Source organism: Crassostrea angulata, chromosome 4 (assembly GCF_025612915.1).
Source record: "Crassostrea angulata isolate pt1a10 chromosome 4, ASM2561291v2, whole genome shotgun sequence".
Taxonomy (NCBI): Eukaryota; Metazoa; Mollusca; class Bivalvia; order Ostreida; family Ostreidae; genus Magallana; species Magallana angulata.
In genome coordinates this window covers 31809795-31832134 of record NC_069114.1, presented here as the reverse complement: position 1 = coordinate 31832134, position 22340 = coordinate 31809795, and the positions used below count along the sequence as shown (strand labels likewise).

The 22340-nt window shown below is 34.8% G+C and overlaps 1 protein-coding gene across 4 annotated transcripts in view; it reads right to left on the bottom strand.

Moving 5' to 3' along the window:
- LOC128182358 (filamin-C-like) overlaps window positions 1-22340 on the bottom strand; it is a 40552-nt gene continuing 18212 nt past the window's right edge. For 2 of the 4 annotated variants that reach the window (XM_052850954.1, XM_052850956.1), the window contains 22 exons: window positions 21631-21798; window positions 21272-21415; window positions 20151-20234; window positions 19191-19331; window positions 18612-18785; window positions 18237-18386; window positions 16267-16488; window positions 15733-15906; window positions 15080-15265; window positions 14638-14721; window positions 13897-14034; window positions 13212-13391; window positions 6070-6213; window positions 5475-5597; window positions 4891-5037; window positions 4434-4535; window positions 3938-4117; window positions 3536-3550; window positions 2223-2504; window positions 1944-2093; window positions 1323-1490; window positions 1-981 (listed from right to left, as the gene is read on the bottom strand). In XM_052850954.1, coding sequence (XP_052706914.1) covers window positions 734-981; window positions 1323-1490; window positions 1944-2093; window positions 2223-2504; window positions 3536-3550; window positions 3938-4117; window positions 4434-4535; window positions 4891-5037; window positions 5475-5597; window positions 6070-6213; window positions 13212-13391; window positions 13897-14034; window positions 14638-14721; window positions 15080-15265; window positions 15733-15906; window positions 16267-16488; window positions 18237-18386; window positions 18612-18785; window positions 19191-19331; window positions 20151-20234; window positions 21272-21415; window positions 21631-21798 — 3404 coding nt within the window. In that variant the 3' untranslated portion in view covers window positions 1-733. The remainder of the gene's footprint in view (window positions 982-1322; window positions 1491-1943; window positions 2094-2222; window positions 2505-3535; window positions 3551-3937; window positions 4118-4433; window positions 4536-4890; window positions 5038-5474; window positions 5598-6069; window positions 6214-13211; window positions 13392-13896; window positions 14035-14637; window positions 14722-15079; window positions 15266-15732; window positions 15907-16266; window positions 16489-18236; window positions 18387-18611; window positions 18786-19190; window positions 19332-20150; window positions 20235-21271; window positions 21416-21630; window positions 21799-22340) is intronic. The other 2 variants (XM_052850955.1, XM_052850958.1) reach the window with 2 other exon arrangements.

The window sequence follows — 22340 nt, the reverse complement described above, 5'->3', positions numbered from 1 at the left end:
TTTAAAATCTTAGTTCTTTATTTGAGTATGAAGAACTAATGCTATAACAAGAAAAAATATTTTGGTAAATAGCAATATCATAATATACAAATATCTGATGTATATGTATATACATACATGTATATAAAGGGAAAAATATAAGTCTAGACAGAATGATATGTTTATTAGACTAAGGAATGGTTATAAAGGTCACAACCTTTGTTGGTATGGAAAACAGGACGTATTCTTATCTGTGTTGAAGCCTCTTCCTTGTGTTTTTTCTCAAGGCGAGAGTCCTTGAGACTGATATGTGATCGCAACACATTACATGAGAAAAGGAAAAATTCACAACTACCTTATTAAAAAAGGAAACAATACAAAGAAAGGCTGAATAAGCATAATAATGGCTTTGATTTTTTTCTCTCCAGTATACTTATACACAACTTACAATAGCTTGCATCAGTATGATTCAGTCAGTTCAACTGTTGTATAAAGAATCCACTTATTAAACAAAAAGTCTAAATAATATTCATCACATACATGATTTTAATAGTTACTAAACTTAGGTTCTACTCACAGCCTATCAATTCATCTATTCAATATCTCTTGTAATCTCAACATCTCAATATTATGCTGCGTGAAGTAAAGTTATTGCGGTCAATTTATTAAAGTCAACATTTGATTTTATTTCATTTCATCCTCTCTCCTCGAGATCCACTTTTTATTCCACCTTCCAAGTTCCACAAAATTCGGTCTAGATATCCTCTCTCCACTGACTGAACGATCTGTGGGTGACGGAGCTTTGAGCAAACGATGCATCATGCAACACCTGCTCTAGCTCTTGTTGTGTGTCTACGATGTTGATCTGGAACGGAGATCCGGGTACATCCACCCCCGACCATCTGACGCTGACCACGTACAGACCCGTCTCTGTCGGGTCGTAGCGACACAGGATGGTGCGGTCACGCTGACTGTCCCTGTACATCTCCACTTGGAATCCACCTGATTTTTTAGAGGGGGTGGAAAAAAAAGGAAGTTGATTATCTTGTTACTAGACAAAACTACCGCAATGCCAGATATATGCTTTTATATTTCTTCTTACATAATACAAATGTATGCATATTTCTTTCATCTTTACTACCTGGTTTTTCAATGACACCTATATTGAATTTCAATGCTTTACAAATCTATTCTATCTTCAAAGTTAACTGATTTAATATTTCCTATTTAATGTCATAAGTATCTCTGAATACTTCCTAAATTAACAGTGACACATCTTGTAAACCATCTATTAACATTTGGCTGTGTCACTAATCTCCTCAGAATGTTCCAGTGGTGCCTACCTTTGGGTCCTCTGATCCTGACCGTTAGCTGACCTGCCCCAGCCCCACGGGTCTCCACGATGAATCTACTCTGGTAGGTTGCTAAGATACCATGCTCAACACCAGGACCTGTCACACGGACTTTACTGGCGTCAGGCTGAGCGCCAACTTTCAGCTGGAAGGGACTTCCTGCGAAAGAGAATTGATTGGTTCTTTAGAGGAAGTATTGGAATATTATGTAATGATTAAAGGTCGTGGTAATGGTCATCATATTTGAATAACATGACAATTTTATGGCTTATTTATGGTTGTCAAATACTAAGGAAAAAGATCCAAGGTGAAAAGGGAGAAAACAAAAAAAAACATTGATAAAATCTCGTAGAATTTAGAAAGTTTTGAAAAAGGACTCCCACATTGGATTGGTGTTTTAGATAATTAAATAAACTATTCATACAAGCTGAATCTGACATTTTGAATAGAAAAGCTCTTTTTGACATTATGTATACTTGTATATCCATTAATTATTTTTGCTCTTTAAAATATAATTTTTTCATTTATGTAGAAAATAGTGTAGAATCTGTGAAACTTTAAGCAAGTTGCTAAGACTTTACTGGACCGAAAGCTGGAGCCTTTAACACTCACCATTAACATGTTCTCCTCCATATTTGATTTGTAGGACATGTCTCCCAGGCTCCTGAGCTTTGACCTTTAACACAAAGGTTCCATCATGGTTGTCCTTAAGCTCACAATAGGAGGCTTTGGATGGACCCATGCAGAATGCTGTTAACTCACCTACAAAAACATAGGAACATACTTGAGCAAATTTAAATCTTGTTATACATGTAAATTGTTCTTTAAATCGTATCTTAATTTGAAGATACTTGACACCTTATTCCTTAATCTAAGAAAATTTCCACCTACCTGGACCAGCTCTTCTTGTGTCAATGGCCACATCCATGGGTCGACCCAGGATTCCTCCTCGGAGACCCTCCCCAGAAACACTGACCTTCTGGGGGTAGAAAGTTCCTATGACATTGACCTTGTAGGGTGACCCCCGAAGCTGGCGTCCATTCCAAGTGATGTTAAGGAGATAGGCTCCTGGCACCACTGGTATGTACGTACATCTGTGTTTGCCACCTCCTAGGGAAACGACCTTCACATTGATTTCAGCTCGTACTCCTGTCAAGGACACTTCAGGTGCACCTAAAAACACCAAAGAGGTCATGAGCACTATACTGCATTAAAATATACATGTGTATTCAGATATATATATTTTTAACTGTATGATCACATTCTTATATAAATATACCTGTATTTGCAAAGGCATAGTTAATGGAAAGCAATTTTCAAATTATGTGTATCAGCAATCTTCACTAATTCTCCATGTCAACAACAATGTAATTTAATGTATATTCTATATTGCATAAGTACAGAAATAAAAAGTCGATTTCTCTCGATACTTCATTTAAGAATATATGGTACATGGGTTTGGATTTTCTGGTTGTTTTCATTTTTTTAAGTGCAAAGCTCCTATAGTTAGTGGGCATGTACTTAAGCAGACAGTATATACACTATATTGTGTTCAAAGTTACAGATAAATAAAACACAGAAAGTCTCTTTTTAATATACAAAGTTCTATGCAAACTGCTATTGGATAATCAAACACCAATTTCAGTTTATTCTTTACTTGCATTGGACACATACTTTAGTCAAGCTACAAATTATTTCTTTTCATGCAATCATGGTCAGATGGAAATGGATTAAAACTATGGGCCATGGTTTGCAATATGATGATTTTTGACTTCATGGTAATAAAACTACAACAAAAGCTTGATCAAAAAACAAATAATTAATCTACATTAAAAAAAATTCTACAAGTGCTTGTGTCATAACTAAATAACCCATAATATTGTTAAATCTACAAGTTTATAATGTTGTTTCATATTACACTTATTTTCAACGATCAATTTATCACCCGCAGTTATCTTTCATGGGTGGGTTTTTTTCCATGCAAATGTCAATAGCAAAATGGTGTAAAAAAAGGAAATTTACAACACAAAATACACCTTCTGATAAAGTAATACAGTGAAAGGAAAGGGTGTTGTGACATATTGAGACTTTTCCTAGCTTGCATTTGGAAAGGTTTGCATACTACACACCAAAAAAGCAATGGAGAAAAATAGCCATCATCTACAACTTGATGAAAAAACCCAGCAGTTCTTGCTATTACTTACTGTTTTGATGATATTCTACATAATGGACAACATTTATAGTACAGTCACTAACCACATGCAGGGATATATATCGGCTAGGATATAATGCCAAAAACCTAAATATTATTTGAATCTCTCTCTCTCTCTCTCTCCCATACATCAGCCACTGATAAGAAACAGAATTCTATGACAAATCTTTGGACCATGATACCAAGTGTAACATGCATATGGGTTAAAAGAATAAAAGTGTAACTAATATGGTTAACATGAATTGAAGTCGTACAAATCTACCAGGATTTCAATATTTGACATGCTCAGAGTTTAATTAAGTTTACATAGTCTACTTCACAGAATCATATGGAGAGATGATTAATGAAGATGCTTTTTTGTGTGTGTAAACTGCAATAACAAAAGATTCCTTACCAGGTCCAGCCTGCGATCCATCAATGATAAACTCCGCCTCCTCGCGAACTATTGCCTCTTTCAGGCCCCGCCCAGTCAGGATCACTTTGTTTGCGTCAGAGAATGTTGGGACTGCGTAGCCCAGGAATGGGGAATTTGGAAGAGCTACTTCCGACCAGTACAAATGGATATAATGGTTGCCTGAAAACAGTTAAAACTTTTTAATTTTATTCTTTTAGTTTTGATTTTCTACTCTGTAAGGGTCATATTGATTGCTTTTCACAATCCTTTTTTAAATTCTCCTTTACAGGGGGGGGGGGGGGGGTAAAGTGATTAAAAATTGTGATATTTTTTTTTTATAAAGAGAGGGAAATGTCCTTTAAACTCCCACAAAGGGAGATTTTGTAATTAACACAATTTTGTTATTTATGAAAAAGTGGAAGACTTTACACCACACTTGACTTGCAGGGAATGAGTCAAGTATAAAAACAAAAACTACCGCTTATTTTTTATGTACCTTCCTCCCTGGGGATAAATCCAACCATCATCTGTCCATAATTGTCTGAGAGGGACACAGGTAGGGATGATCCTGGTCCAACAACTTCAGCCTTCAGCGTACCTATTACAAGTGAGGAAGAGGACATTTTATTTTTAAAGATGGAATTTTGGCAACTATGTTCAAATGCAAAAAACACATGTGCATTTAAGCAGAACTGTTTCAAAAATAAAAGATAAGGATATGTTATTCGTTTTCTAAATTAAAATGTTTGGAAATAAACTTAAAATTTCTCAAAATGGTACATTAAAAAACTCCTCACAATAATAAATTTTTCACAAAAAATATAAGTATTTCAATATTGTTTTTAACTAAAGCAATAAAATATTCCAGAAAAAGTGATATGAACATTAATTGCATGAGAGAGCGAGAGAGAGAGATGGATGGTAAATATCAACAGGTAAAAGCGTTGTCTTACCTGGACCTGCCTGGGAGACATCAAAGACCAGTCGTTTCTCCTCCCCAACAACCAGCCCCACCCGTTCATTGCCGTCCATGTACTGGGCCCAGCCCCCAGAGATCCTCACCTTCCTGGGGTCAATCACCTTGGGGTGGAAAGGACTGCCTGAAAAATAATCCCCCATAGTCAATATCAAAAAGTGTGCTGTCCAAAGATAGGATAAAGAATTCCTCTTCTATTATCCAATGTAAAATCTGTGTCTGATAAAAATGGTATCAGATCAGATCAGATATAACATCTCTTATAATTTCAAATTTTACTGTTGTCAAGAAAATGCAGTTTAAAAATGTTTGTTATGCAATACTAATCTCCAAGGTAAACATATCATGTAGTTTTAAGATGTTTACATATTTTTCTGAGTACCAGATCCTGAAATGGCTTTTATCCATTGTTTCCTATAAATCACTTGCAATAGTATTGCAGAAATTCCTTCTTCTAACTTGTATAACTCAAATACATGTAACTTGAATAATCTGACAGAACAAATGATACTGTAAATCCAAAGAACATAAAACAAAGCATTTAAAGCCTTTAGCCGGTACCTGGTATGTGCTGTCCGTTCCACATAATGCTGATGTTGAAAATCCCCACCTCCACGGGTATATACTGGACCACTGACTTGTCTCCAGCCCGCTCCACTGTGGTCTTCGCTATCGAATTTGGTCCTGAAAATATCAAAAGCATTGTGTTAATTTGCTATTTCTATTTTTACATGTCATTTTTGGGTTATTATATATCTACCTAATACTTTTTTCTATCAAAACTCTCATTTTCTCTCTTTCTAACCTTACAATCCTCTTTCACATAAAACATTAAATACCTCTCTCCATCTATTGTATATGTAACAGAGACAAATGTTGCCTTTGCTGGAGTTTGAACTGGGGTCCTCTGGCATCCAACACTCTACCGATCAAGTGAAAGGGTTAACCTACGAGCCAGAGCTAGTAGGAATGCCATATACCTGACTCTACCACATACACATAAAGACTACATAGTGTTTCTTTTTCTCTCTCTCTTAAAATTCAAGAAAATCTTTCTCTCTTATCTTTCTTTTCCTCTCTCAATTTTTAATAAACATTTTGCTTCCTCTTATATACTCTCTCTCTCTCTCTCTCTCCCTCTCTCTCTCTCTCTTACCTTCCACTTTGATGTCCAGTCCCCCACTCCTCTTGCCCATCTCCACATAGAACACCGTCTCCTTGTCCTCCAGCCCCTTGTACAGACCGGGTCCTGAGGCTGAGGGCATACCCCCCTCATCAATGGTGTGGATGACAGGGCAGCCTAAAAAACAGATGCATAACAGTAAAAACACATTGGAGAAGATACTCTACTGGCAAGATAAAACCATAATCTCAAACAACAGAGAACTCTGCAAAAACCATCTGTAGTGTTACTTTAAAGAAATAATTATAACAATTACATGTAAATACAATGAACTTGATTGACCAATAGCCTACAGCAAGAATGGCGAGAATTACAAGACATTGCTTAATAGGGAAAATAAATATATTTGTAAAATATCTAATAACATAAATAACATAAATTCTAATAAATATGAAATATTTGTTCTAGTTGCTAAAGAGAGCTGAGTGATACATCAATATCTGAGCATCACCTTAATAAAGGCCTACAACACATGTTATAAATTGGTATTCTGAATTTGTGAAATTACAATGGGAGAGTTGAGATGATGCAGATGTGTTTAAGTTTGAACAATAGAATGAAATCTGTTCCAGTCCTTATACATGTACCACAATCTAACAAAGTTAATACAACTGATTGAAGTTTATTAAGAATTTCTTGCTGTATTGAACATTTTCTGCCAAAAAGCAATACATTCTTTTAAAAAGCTTTAAGATTCTTTTTATATCTTCTCACCAACTATATAATTACACAGAGTCAATAGCTTGATGAAAGTGGATAGAAACATAAATGGATAAGTACACAGACAGCCCATGTCAAAGTCAAAACTAATGTTTTAAAAAACATCTTTAAAACTTTTCCTAAAATCTACAAAATTCAGAGCACACATACGTAATACCTCTATGTTCAAAATGGTTAAATATCCGTTGTTGATTACCTCTGTACCCATAGTCAAACATTCGGCTCATGGTGAAATGATCAAGAACAAATCCAACAATGTACAACCAAAAAGACCAAACTGGAGAATGAAGCAAACTTAAAGACCACTGAAAACTACTCACTAGGGGCCCCTCCCCCCTTCACTGTGGCCTACCATAATTGATTCAATGACATCTCTTAAACTCAGAATATTTTCAAACAATACAGTAAGTGGACCATGATTGGAACCTTAAAACAACTCACTTGGTCAAATTCATTTTTCATTTCTAAACTTTATCAGCTTTAAAATTTTATTACTGCAGTGAGTGTATTATTTTTGAAAAAGGATTGAACAGAAAAATGTACATTATGAATATCCTTGCAGTGGAAATAGATATCTTTAACTAAAAGTGAGTGAAAGGAAGAAGGAGATTAAAAATGATTAAAACATCTGTAATCCCCAGCAAATAATACATACTGACTGCACCAGAGATGTTTATTTGAGTCAGGTGCCGTCCTTCTTTCTTCAGAGTTGATACATGGAAGACATTGTCATCTGTCTTAACACAGGTGTGTTTAGAGACCTTGTTGTCATGAAGTTTTAACAGTTCTACACTGGGTGCTTTAGTGGTATTATTAATGGTAACATTCCTTTCCCTGTACAAGGATACAGTAGGAACAATAGTATTTTTGTCTGTTTTGACAGTCAAAGATTTTGATGGTTGCTGCACCTTGGTTCCACTAAGGGATGCTTTGGCTTGGAGCAAAATGTCTGACTGACTAGATTCTTGATGTAATTGAGGGGATGAAGTTGAAGATCCTGCACTGATGACTGGGTTTTCTGCTTTTTGGACTCTTTTTTGCGTGGGCCTTAATTTGACCCCAAACTGAGCAGCACCAGAGATGGAAGATTCCATAATGTCTGGAAGATCATTAGGCTTGTTTTCAAAGCTTGAGTCATTTACACTACTCCTTGGTTTCCCAGCAACTGTTGTCTTGTGCAAAGATTTCTGCAGATGATTCTCCAAATGTGCCAGAAGCGCTTTGTTTGCAAACACACTATTAGCTTTCAGTGGTCCAGGTTTTTTGTTATTGCTATCATCCTTGACCTTTTTCTCTTCTTCCTTCACAGGGTCAAGGTCACCATTTTGTTGACTCCTCTTCTTCAACACTGAGCCAAGCTCCTTCACTAGCTGGTCATGCAGTTTGGAGCCTGGGTCTTTTTTGATAGAACTCTTGAAAAATATTGGTCTTTCCACATAGCTACTAGGGCTTACTGGTGATCCAGAAGAATTCTCCACTATTTTTTCCTCATCTGTTTTATTGCCTTGCTCTTGAGCATCTTCTGTGGAGAGACCATTCTTGATGGGATCCTCCTCCTCATCTGAATCACTTGAGGAGTCAGATTCAGTGATTTTTCCTTTGAGGACACTCTGAAGCTCCCCAAGTACACTGTCCACACTAATTTCCACCACCTCCTTGTCCTCAGCTTCCACTTCCATCCTCAAGATTCCTCACTTCTCAACTATTGAAATCTTCCTTATATGCATGCATAAAGAATCACAAAAGAGAAATCCTTTTAACAAATGCCAGCAACAAATATAACAAAGAGGGGGAGAGAAGTTTTGAAATTATCCAGTTTGACCTATAAATCCATATAATCTAAGGCTTATCTTGTCATATCCCTTGTTACTTGATAAGGCCCTTTTGATACCATATCTCAGCAATGTCCTTGGTTAAACGTTTCTCTGATCACCAATTGTGATTTGTGCATGGATGATTGCACAAGGTTAAAAACAATCTCTGGGCTTTATTTGCCCTTTTTGAATCTAATAATCCATTGATCAGTGCTATACATGTAGTAGCTATTTTATTTCACTTCATATAACAACAAAGTCCTGCTAGACCTTAGGTTTAAATATCCACAAGTAATTGATCCAATTGCTTAGTTGTTTTAACACAGATTACAATTTCTCCCTCCATTTTGCTTTAACTCTTCCCCTTTTTTCTTCTCCAATCTAATCATGCTTCCTATTTTTATTTCAGAAAAATCCAAAAATTTCTGAATTATGCAATTTTGCCGGCATACACATGCAGACATGCATTCATTTCACGATATTATGTTTCTAAATCAACAAAGATCCAAGTCTCTTCAAATTCAAATCCAATCTGTCCAAGAATCTCTGATCCGTCAGCCAGATTTTTGCTAAGGTCTGAGGTTATATTAGTTGCACAAACTTGGAGCACTTTTCTCACTTAATCCTTTGCTGTCTAAATCATATTCATGCATGCAATGAAGTCAAGCCGATTATCCAAATCTCTAACTAGACTTTCACATAGAGAGCTTTCATTCAATGCAAGGTCCTCAGGGGGTTAAGTCAAATAGCAAAATCATCCCAACTCACAAAAGCAGATCTACAGCTTTTGAAGTTTTCTTCCTCTGATGAAATTGAAATAAGAAAAGGTGTATAGAAGTTGTCCATTGTCCGAATTTAACCCGTGAACAACTGTATTGTGTGCTTCGCCTTGTATATTCTCGGAGAATCAATATTTTGCTCAAACATTTAACAAGCTACTGTTAATGCAGTCAGCAACTGAAGGTATAAACTCTAATCCACAAGGTATAACAGATATGATGCCTGCAAACTTTGATTTGCAGTGAGCTGTTTAAAAAACGTCACTTCAAATAATCACTGATTAAAATCAAGTGCTGCATACAATATTGGAAGGCTAAGGCTTGATCCAGAAAACCTTATGATACCTGTACGGCTATTTCCATTGAGACTCAAATTGCATGTAATCCAGAGTCCGACACTGACAAGATGTCCTAAAGGTCCTGTAGACTTAAAGTTCAGAGATTAATATTCTCTTCGTCATTCCTATTGAGAATGTCAGACTATCCCTCTGTGGAGTCAAATTAATTTGGAGAGTGAAGTAAATGGTTCCCAGCTATACAATCATATCCTGTACACAATGTGTCTCCGATGGAGAAGATCAATTAATATTCAACATAAACAAACGTCAACGATTTCAGTATAATTCCAAACACTATTTCCAATCAATTATTGATTCCAATCAATTATTGATGGTTTTAGTCAACTTAAATCTCAATTATTGATGGTTTTAGCCAACTTAAATTTGTATCAAACCATGCATGCACAATTCAAAAGTTCATACTCCAGCACTTGCTTGATCAAGGTCACTCATTGAGCACTTCTGGAAATACTCTTGCAATAGGTACTAGTAAACACTGCTTATATTCAGATGTTTGGAGATCATAAAACTAATTGACTTTCAAACAGAATACAAACGGTTCCAGTGTAGTGACATTGATTTCATCTGCATTCTTATGCATTAGGAGTTAATAATTCATATGAAAATAAATAAATCTATTGAAAAAGTCCAGAAGAATTCCTGAGTGTGTAGGTGAGGGGTTCATTTCTCCTCCACCTACATTCAATATTTGTCAATGAGCTCAGAGACTGTTTGATATTCAAGGGAAAAGAAAACCAGTTTGTGTGGGCTCCGTAATGTTTAAACTTTAGAAATGCAAACATGTACATAAAAGGCTTGATCACTATTGAGCAGCAGAAATCTGAAAGGAAATACTAGGTTGAAGAATTTCTTGTGGCCATGAAAAAAAAGACAAGATTACCGATGTGTAATTTGAACATCTATCATTTTGTGAATAAGAAATAAAATCACACTTGCTTATTAAAATCTAATGCACTGCATTTTGAATGCAATTAAATCATGGGTGACTGGAAATCAGTTTTAAATATATGTCAATTTCTTGTCTTGATTGGTTGCCAGCAATTCATTGGAATGTATCATCATGCACCACTACTTTCTTGCAATGACCTAGCTATCATGTTCTAATGAAAATATCACTGCAGTGACAAAACTCTCATAGTTACTGGAAACGTAAAGTATGATGAATCATTGAACTTAATACACTCCTCTTTCATATTTGGATCTAAAGAGGAATTCCTTTTTAATTTTTAGATTGTACAGCCCCAACCCACTTGATTTCTAATTAGTGATCTCTCTAAATGCTCTTTCTGCATTTATTAAGTACACCAAAGAAATTTTACTATGTATAACATATTATTGCCTTGCTGCATTAATGTTATGAAAAAGGTACAAAGTTTTCATGAGACACAGAATGATCGAAGGATAAAACCTAGGATCTTCTAACATGAAGGAATGATGTCCACATGCAATTTTAACATTGAGACGATCTTTAAAAGTCACGAAAAAGAATCTCCTCTTTGTTCCATGGTCAATCTCAAATAAAAACCCAAAAGAACACAGCTTACCCTTTCCTAACAATGTCCTATCTGAATATCATTCAACCTTTCCTGTCCACCAGCTACCACATCCATTTAATTATTATCAGCTGCTACCATAAAAAGTATGAATATATTCCTTTGAATGATTTGTCCATAAAAGGGCAGCCTCCAGATAGTCAGGTACTTTTGAACTCTTTGATATTTGCCTAGTTTGATAGCTATCCTGGATACTTATTTTCACTTTCATCTTTCATCCTCAATCATCCATGTCTGGTTCAATGAGTACATGAGCATTAAGATGTTTTACTACATCAAGTGTCCATTAAAACTGGTTTAACATCCACCCTGGGGGTAAATACACAAGATGGGGAATCCGCCCTTCTTTTTTTTTTATAGTTATATATTTTATGGACCAATATTCAATATATACACTTTCAGATGAAAGTCTCTTTCAGCCATGCATGGGAAATCAAACCCCCTCTTGCATTGTCTATTTAATAATATCTGCATTTCAGTGCAATCTTTTCCATGTCTACGGCATAATATAACTCAAATCTTAAAAAAGGAATTAAAATTAACAGTTAATGCAGCAATATCTGCAACTTACAACATTCTATAAAGGCTGGTGCATATTTTAGTAAAAAAGAATTAATTACAACTACACAACTCTGGCCAACAGACAGACAGATGGTCAGTGAGCAATGACCTCTCATTTGGAGTTGCAAACACTGAATCAATTATATTAATCCAATATATCAGAGAATGTATGAAGTTCAAGAAATACATTTAAGTTCAAGAAGAGTTTCAGAAGCTGGAAAAGAAAGCAATGAGCAATAGATATGACCTACCCTCTGCCATGTTAGCCTATAGTCTTAGTAAGGTGTCCAGTGTGAGTGTAAAGGGAAGGTAACAATGTGTGAAGGGGGGACTGATGGAGCATGTAATGGATGGGACAGATAGAGATCAGGACAGACAGCAATCAATTTAACATCCCCTCCATATACTTAACATTTCCTCCATACCGCTCATTATCTATCTATAATGGTGACACATTGCCTCCAACAGCCCAGAGCATATAATCACTGGTCAATAGATTCTGTCATATTTGGTTAATTGAATGGCTCAGTTATAAAGCCCAGCTGGTTCATTGCAATATACATAAATGTACATGTACTAGTAAATGAAGAGAACAAAATCATTTTTTTGTTTTGTTTATACTGTGTGTGAAACGGCGATGGGCACAGAGAGTATCATTGAAGGGAGAGAAAAAAATTTGTGACTGCAACAAAATGGAAAAAAAAATCATCAAAATCAATAAAACAGATCATGGATCATTATTGCGGTTGACCATTTCTCTCCTTTGTACACAAAACAGGTGTCACATGTCACTGGCAATATAACTATATTTATCTAAATCAGATGACAAATCACTTAGGTAATCACAATGCTCTGTAATAAGTATACGCCTTAGATTTCAGAAACTTAACCAAGACAACAGCAAAAATCCTCTACCACTATTAGATGTAGAGCAAAGAAGAGAACTTTCAAATATCGAAGTACTATTTGACCTCACTTGGCCTTTTTACCAAAAATGTGAAGATTTTAAAAAAACTAAATCAGGAAACAATAATAGCAGGGAAAATTTTGATATTGGTAATTTTTTTTACAATTTATTAAAAAAAATGCTTGGCGTTTTCTGCCTTATAGCAATTTTGCTACAAATAGTGTCTAAAAGTGTAAATGCCAGAAAGATATGATTTGAATCTCACAATCGTTCCCTTTTAATTGTCGTACTGCAATAGTGGTTAATCAAAGCACTCTTACATTAGTCTCATTATAAATGAATCCAGCTAGGTAACCTTGTTATTTCAATCATTAAATAATCCAAAGAGATCAAATATTATAACTTATATATCATTAACCTACCTGGAAGTTCAAATCCACAGTAGTTGATATAGATCTCATGTTGTCCTGCTTCCATTGGCACATACATGATTTCCTTCCTTAAATCGGAGTAGGAGCTTGTGGAGCTAAAATCTACGATGTTTCCAGAGGGGCTCCTAATGACCACATTGTAGTCCTGCAAACCCACTTGACTGAAGTCAACTGTAAAGTAAGGTTGAAATATATCATCAATTTTTACAGTCTAGTTTATAAAAAATAAAACTTTGAATGACTTAAGCTTTCTGAAAGATGCAACTATCTAGTTAAGTGTCAAAACAAGCTGAAAATAAAGCTTGCTTCCAATTCATCAAGAATTAGACAGTGAATATGTAGACTTAAAATTGGGCGAACGTTAATGTTTATTCCTACAGCCGATTGGCTAAACGGTCAATGATCAATAGACAGGCCTGCCTTATATCATATTATTTTTTGACAAAAACTATCCGAAAGTCCCTGAAATTATTAAATATAGCTACATTTTATATGATCACTAGGAACCCATCTGAGATAAAAGCGCTCTCTCTCTCTCTCTCTCTCTCTCTCTCTCTCTCTCTCTCTCTCTCTCTCTCAAAATTTCCCCTTTTTATGCATGAATAACGATATTGTCACACAACTTTAAATATGATAATGGTAGGTATCCATCCCTACCCCTATTATTGATACTTACTATCAAATGAAGCTGTTTCTCCAATCCCGCCCTGCTTGAAGTGATCCACTCTGATCATGGCCAGGTCAAACACATCCACATAGAATGGACTTCCTTCGATCATCCGCCCCGCATACTGAACCTCCACAGTGTGGCGTCCTACAGCAATTTAAGAGAGATTCAAGTATAATTCAAGCTTCCTTAAAAAATATGTGATTATTGTATAATTCAAGTGTGATTGCTCATATTACACAAATCCATGTCAGAATTCAATCAGAAACAATATCCATGAGATTATTTCCAAAATGCTGAAATCCTTTTTTGAAATGCCAGACTCATTAGCAAAAATTTTAACAAAGTGTTTATCTTCCTTGTAATTCAGTGCAAAATTACTCCCATGCAAAGCAATTTCATAAATCGGCAAACATTACGGCACTCATGGTAAATAATGATAATATTTACTGATTGACAATTTGTTGTATTGTATGTCGATATATATGCCTCACATCTTCATTATAACTGGGAAAAGGAATACCGGTAAGTATTCACAATCAATGAAAGTCTCAACTCTTTTAACCTTCCTTGTCACTTATTAGCATACAAAGTAGCAAAGTTACATATTTTCCCCCAAGTTAAAAAAAAACAATCAGATTTTAAAATGAACATCACAAACATTCTAACCTGATGTAACTCCATTTAAAACCTGATGTAAATATTTACAACAGTATATATTTACAATAAAGTTCCTGGTAAAAATCCTACCTGTTGATGTTGGTGTCCATTCCACTTTAAAGCTTCCGTCCGACTGAGACATGATTCGAGCTGGAATTCTGTTTCCATTGGGAGCTATATAACAAGGCACAAACAGAGAAAATGAAGAAAACTCCCAGAAAATTTCAACAAAAGGACAAAGACAAAAAGCACAAACATCTCTAGATTAATACATCTACCAGTACATAAAGGAAAGAGTAGAAGCTTACAATAAATAGAAAACGCTTGGGTAATGCCACGTACAAGTTACATAAAAAATAAATCTGACTCACGACCTCCCCCATTCTCACAAATCAACACAGACAGATGGAAGAGTTGGAAAAACTTTTACTAAATATCTTTTTATTCATGCATTATCTATCAATATCTACATGTATATACATGTCCACATCCCAGATTCTTCATGCTACACATGACACAGAAAAAGGAAAACCTATGATGCTGATTTGAAAATGACTGAAGTCTTCCAGGTTGGAACCGAACGCCTGCAGGAGAATCCATTGCTGTTGGTTGATGCGGAAGTTACGAGTCTGCAGTTTCATTTCGTGGACTTCTGATTTTGCCATGATGGCTCTTTCTTTGACAATATGTTCTTCCACATATACCATAAATGGTGACCCTGTGAATATCAAAAGCAATTAAAATATCAGTTCAAATCGAAGACCGATATATTGAATTTACTGAGTCATAAATCTTGACGGGGATGAAAGAAAAAAGCAGAAGTTGTTTAAGTTTCATTCTTCATTCCTCTATTATAGAAGCAAGAAACATCAAAGCAATTTGTACAGGTAGAGCTATCGACATACTGTGGAATCATTAGAATTCGAGGTGGCTCAATTTTCGTGGTAATCGTGGGTAGCCCTCACCCACGAATTTACATCCTCCACAAAAACTTATTATTAAAGATTTAGTTTTCCTACTGAAACTGAAAACCGACGCATCCACTAAATAACATCCCCATGAATAAGCAAAAATCCCGCAATCCACGAAAATTGGCCCCCACGAAATTAAATGATTCCACAGTACTCTTTTACAAAATCCACTAATATTAATGAAACCATATTTTCTGCTTGCATATAAATGTACCTGAAACTTTTTCTTTATTAAACATCATATTAATTTTGTGGACTCCTGCATTCCTTGGGATAAAGAATGCTTCGATCCAGCCTCTCTCCGTCTCTTTCATTTCACTGGGTATCGTCTCCCCATCACACTCAACTATCATCTCCAACTCTCCTTCTCCGGACTGACTGACGTCAACTGAAAATAATTCAAACATTTACATCATGCTTTCTGTGTTCTGTGTTGTTACTCTTATTCTGGTATCATATATGGCTTGAATTTTGTTCAGAATGAAATTTTCTATTCCTTTTATGGTCTCAGTTAACATCTGAACTTTTCAAAGAACAGTTTATCCAGTTTTTTCATGATGATCTATCTTTTGAAACTTATCATCACAAAAAATAAAGCATGCAGAAAAATTTTCACTTGTTGTATATATGCTACAATGAAAAACAGCACACGCAAATTTTAATAAAACTAAAAGTTCTTTTCGCAAAATTTGCAATACACAAAAAAACTCGGATACAATATGTGTTTTATACTTTCTTCACTACTTACTCTGAAGTTTAATGCTCTCATCCATCATGGCCCTGTCTGGCCTGTCCACCTTAATCTTGCTTGTATCATAGACCTTAATCACATAGGGGAAGTTTTTCAACATCACTCCATTGAAGTACACTTCCACAAGATGGCTGCCCACCTCCACTGGTTCAAACTCAATGCAGTAAGTCTCAGAGGTTGTTTCTCGCATCTTGGCATCAATTTTCTTACCAGAAGGACCTTTAAATATTTGAACATTTCAGGATTGTAATTTGAAATTTTGATCTGCTCAGCAATTGTTTTTTCAGCACTATAAATCTTACATTAGTTTTACATTGGAAGCTGACATGCAGTTTTTCTCTCTGATCCATGCAATAATGATTATAAAGGTAAATTTACTTCAATTTAAGGAAGGAGTCTTTTCTGGTTTTCGACTTGTCAAATGTAAATTTGATTAATTGTTCATTAAATCAAGATGAAAGGAAATTAAAATAGTATATTTTTCTTTCTTTTTTACTATCATACAACTTGGCATAGAAAAATGTAATCAATGTTTAGAATGGAACAAGGACTATATTTTTGGCGTAATATTGGCGTAGGAAAATATCACATGTTGCGCAATTCAGAATTGCTGCAGATTATATATATATAATGAGTCTGTTTTAGCATTTTAAAAACAATAACAATAATGTTGGATTTTTTTTACTAATGTGAACTAATAATATGATACTTGGGTTTCAGAATATGTTTTTAAAATATGATTTGCCTATCAAATAACATTTTTATAAGCTTTTTAAAGCGCCCATTCTATACATTGATTTTTGTGAAAAAAGCATTAAAATCAGTTTTTCTCTCTTATGAAACGGTCAATATATTAGCTTTTCTGCCAATTTATATCTTTATATAAAGTCTTCATAATACATAAAAATTAGAAATATTTTATTATTGGAAGCATAAAAAAAATAATCAAAATTTCTTCAAAATTTAAGAAAATTAGAGGAAATGCGGGCTAAGCAATATCAATTTTAGTATAAATATTTATTCCAATTTAGTAGTATAAGCTGATAGACACTTTCATGGTCTATGATTTCATTGAAGATTTGAATCTTTAAATCTTAAACCAATGTCTACAGAACTATAAAGAGCTACACTAATTTTTATCACTCTTTACGTTGAGGAAAAAGGTAGTGACCTTGACCTGACCTTTATCCGAAAACAAAAAGGTCAAATTTAATTAAACTGATAGAATCATTAAGTAATATGATCCGTTTGACTGTGTCAAAATTTCATGCATTTCTTATTATAAGAAGTATGTTTGATAATGAAAAGACTCCTTCCTTAATGTAATTGAATGTTAAGGTATATGTGAATACAAGAATACTTACCCTTTCACATTTTCTTCTATACGATAGTTGCTTAACATGCTCATGAAACAATGAAGCCCATTCCACAAAGCACTACCACCACTGTGCTGTATATATCCCATGTTCTACATGCATAGATACCTATAACTATTGTTACAATTTTAGCAAACAATTCAAAGCTTATCTATCATAATATGCAACATGCAATGTCTGATTCAGTCTACTGTTGAACCATATTCTCTGAGTAAATGCAACTACAGGGTCCTATTTGGCCTCACATCTCCAAAGAATTCGCACGGGATCATGCATACATTCAAAGTTTCAATTTTTCATTGTTTAGGAATTTTGACTAATGCACAACATCTTGTTTGCAGTTTTTAATAGCAAATTCTACAGTTCAACCTTCACAGCAAGGATAAAAGTAGGCTATAAGTAAGCTTTTGGCCTGCGTAAGTAGATTATTGCAGTATCCGTCCTCCTCAAAAACGTTGCATCTGTGGTCATTTCATGCATCCTGTCTTGTGACATGCTCTAAGAATTAAAGTTCATCCCTCCAGCTCCTGAGAAATGGATCATGCTTGCTTTGGAGATGGGTGGGTTGCAGCAGAAAACAAATACTGGTACCTTCGATGGAGACAGTGAATTTGTCACTCAGACCACTAGGCCCATTGAAAGTAAATCCGGCGGATTGGTAAATGGCAAAAAACTGCTGGCGGCTGAATTCATCCATGACAAACTCAATCTCATCCATAACCTCAATCCAGAAGGGGCTTCCTGGATATACATCAAAATCAAAACATTTAATTACAATATTAGTGTTTTGTTTTTTTCCAATACACTATTTTTCTTTGTTACCATTTTAATCATTTGCTGGTCTTTGTTATCTTTAGACAAAGTGCTTAACTCATGCTTTTCCCATACTTTATTGAAACAGAATAAAAAAAAAAGTTTTAAAACAATTACAGTACATTTATCGTACCGTCAGTTTAAAATTTTTACCTGGAATGTACTCTTCATTGAATGTCAGATGGACCCTGTGTCTCACTGCTTCCTGTCCGACAAAACTGACCTCATAAATCCCCTTCCCTAGGTCCTCCAGGGTGTGAGGAACATGATTCTTATTGGCCAAAATGGCAACCTCAAGTATTCCCCCGCCAGCCTTTGAAGCATCAACTGCAAAAAGACGTAACAAAATGCAAGAGTAAAAATCTTCTCAATGTTATTCTTTGTGCCGCTCTGTCTCTCTCTCTCTCTCTCTCTTTCCCTATCTCTGTCCCTGTGATTTCATCTCTCAATGTAAAAGATTGTATTAAAAATTAAAATAAACCCTTTTTATTTAGGCTCATTTTTAAGAATACCGGTACTCATACCAGTACATGATTTTGTATTTAAAAACAAAATTTCAATTACAATTGAAAGGCATGCAATTTCTGGACAATGATTAGTCAATTATCATTCTATAACTTAAAAATTTCACTAATGAGTATTACTAAAACTAATTCATCTAAAAAGATTTACTAGTATCTCTCTTTTTCAGAAAATCATAGTACAGTAAGATAATCAAATAATTATTCAAACCTAAGAAAGTGCACTTCTCTCCAACAAAGCAATGGAAGGGCATGTTGTTGATGATGACACTCTTTGGGTTGTAGACATTTACATAGTAAGGTCCTTCCCCTACCTCATCTTTACCACAGAGGATCCGAATAGTATACTCCCCTAGGAAAATAAAATTGTTTGCTATAATTAGTACTGTACTTTGAATAGGTTGGGAAGATCATCAATTTGACAGGTACTGTGAAGGTACTATGAACCAGGATTTAAGTAATTATGGTGACATTATTTTGTGATTAACCAGTGATGAACTAGTTCACAGCAACTATATTTCACAACCTTAGACAATAATGATATTCAGGTTCATTTCAGAAGCTGGTTTAAGGCGGGAAATAATTTTCACAAATCTAGCGAAACTTTCTCAAAAGGAAATTGGTTGACAGTATTCCCGAAAGAATTTCTACTATATATGTTTTATTTGCTGTAAAAATTGGTTTTTATATAGAATCAATTTGTCATATATTTCCTATTTTTTTTAAACAAAAGATTCAATTATTGAAATTTTGTGTTAGATGAAATCAGAATCAAAGTTGAAAAGTTTGTACCACACACATTATCTTACGGTGGGGGAGGGGACTATATTCCTATATTATTAATAGTTATCCTGCAGAAATCCTGTTAAAACTTTTCTGTGAACAACATGTGAAAGGTGGAACTTGTTTATATAACAGAAATTACCAATTTTCAATTTACATTGTATGTCTAAAATACAATACAGTAAAACACGGTTATAACGAACATGCTTATAATGAATTGACGCTTGCAGTAAAGTGGTTTTCATACCCCTTGACTCTCTAACAAGTTGTAAACTTAACAGATATAGTGATTTACGTTTATAACTGAGTAAAATTGCCAATCCCTAATATTTTGTTATAAGCTTGTTTTACTGTATTTACATTACAGGAAAGTTTGATCCTGTCTTACCCGCTTCCCTGGGGGTGAACTCTACATGTTGACCATCTACAGGTGTCCTGGTCACTTTGGCTGGGATTTTCTCACCTGATGGACCTACATTTGACACAGAACGCCTCCATGAAATACCACTTGTATTAATTGTCTTATATATATTGTGCAAGTGTACCAATACCATTGAGTTATCATAATTTTCAAGCTATGACACCACTAAAAATTCCAAGTTTTTGATAAGAACTCCACTAGGTAATATAGTTGTATTATTCATCACAATTATGAATATGCCAGCTGATATTTAGGTGTTCACAAATGATATATGATTCTGCCATACACAATGCAATTCATGTACATGTTGAATAATGATTTAACAATAAGCTGGTTCCATTCCAATCTTATATATCATTTATATTTTATTAAATACACATGTATATACAAATATTCATAGATTTTTGGCAAATAATGTGGACATGCACTCACCTGGTTTTGCTTGCCATGCAATACGCGACTTGTTTCTTCATGCAAAAAATCCGAACCTGTCCAACACTTCTAAAACCGCTAAACCGAGTGCAAGGAAATATTTCAGTTTATACACCATTTTGTTAGTCAATAAGAATTGTTAATACAGTCTGTTGAATGACTTTGGTGTGTCAGCTAATTTACAGGGTAGGAAAATATAAAGGAACTTTACCGAGAAAAATTACAGGTAAGCAAACTATGAATATTTCTAATTTTTGGCAATTTTTGCTTATTCATAAAAGGAGGACAACTCCTACAAGTTGCCTCTAGCTTTCTCTAATCTTCTACATGGCCAGTATAATCTCCCTGGGCCTCCATGCATGATATATGGTTCAATCACAATGCATCCAGGCATAAGTTAGTCAAGATTGTTAGTACATGTACCTTCTCATACATATAAAATCATGCTTTAATCATGGTTATCTTTTTCTCATTATGATCATTTTCAATATATAGATACACAAATAATTCACAATCATGGACAAATAAGAAAATATGCGTTATTTATTCTATATCCTTGATACACATTGCAAAGATAATAAAACACTATTCTTGAAAATTGTTTTGCTTGAAAATAATTCATTTCATGTACTGATGTATATGGCATGCTGTCTTACTTGTAATATCCACCACTGCACTGAACTCCGAGGAGCCAAGGGAAGGCGTTTCTATGGTGAAAGTTGTCAATTTATTGGCAGGAAGTGTCGACTTTAAACCAGAAACTGAGACACCACCCACAGCAACACAGGTGAATGGAGACCCTGAAATCAGGATTTTCAAGTTTTTTAATGCCACTGTTGAAGTACTTTTTGATGTGCAAAAAAATTAACATTTACCAAGGACATGTTCTTTCAGGTAAATGTCTTCATTTTTATAACTTTCCTGCATTCATTATTATCATTTTTTTTTTTTTTACAAAATCTCAGAAATTTTAAAAAGCATTAAAATAGTAAGCACTATATTTTCATGGTTTTACCTGGGAGTGCCTCTTCGTTGAAACTGATGTCAACATACTGTCGCCCAGCCTCCTCAGGTGTGAAGGAGATTCTGTACACACCTGTGCGCTCCATGTCCACAGAGTTACGTATGTTTCCCTTGTTGACCATGATTTCTAACTGACCTTCTCCAGCTCTGGTCACGTCAACTGATTAAGATAAGTAAAATTCAACACTTGAATCATGAAAACATTGGAATTAAAAATAGATACATGTATTTTGATGATCATTGAACTACCGGTAATCATTCTTTGAAATTTATTAAACTTCTTTCCACTTTTTATGCCAAATATACAATATTATTACTGTAAACCAAGAATTACAATAATGTAAACCAATAATTACATATATCATTTTTTTATTTTGCATATGGCCAGTTGAGACATTAATTAATCCAAATGACTGAATTTTGCAACCAGGTAGTAATCTCATTTATTTCCAGAGGAGCATCTTGTATCAAAGTGCAATCAATACTGTATACAGGGTTATTTTCCCTTCATGTTAATTTCACCCTACTTTACTTGAAAACGCCTTGGGCCTGTCTTGAATTCACCCAGATGCAGTTGTGTTAAAAGAGATCATATTTGTGACGATGGAATTTGCCCAGTTGCTGGCTGACAATGGGGGTAAAATGAGGGAAAATAAAACGGGGGCAATTATTTTCATATATACAGTATGCATGAGCATAAGA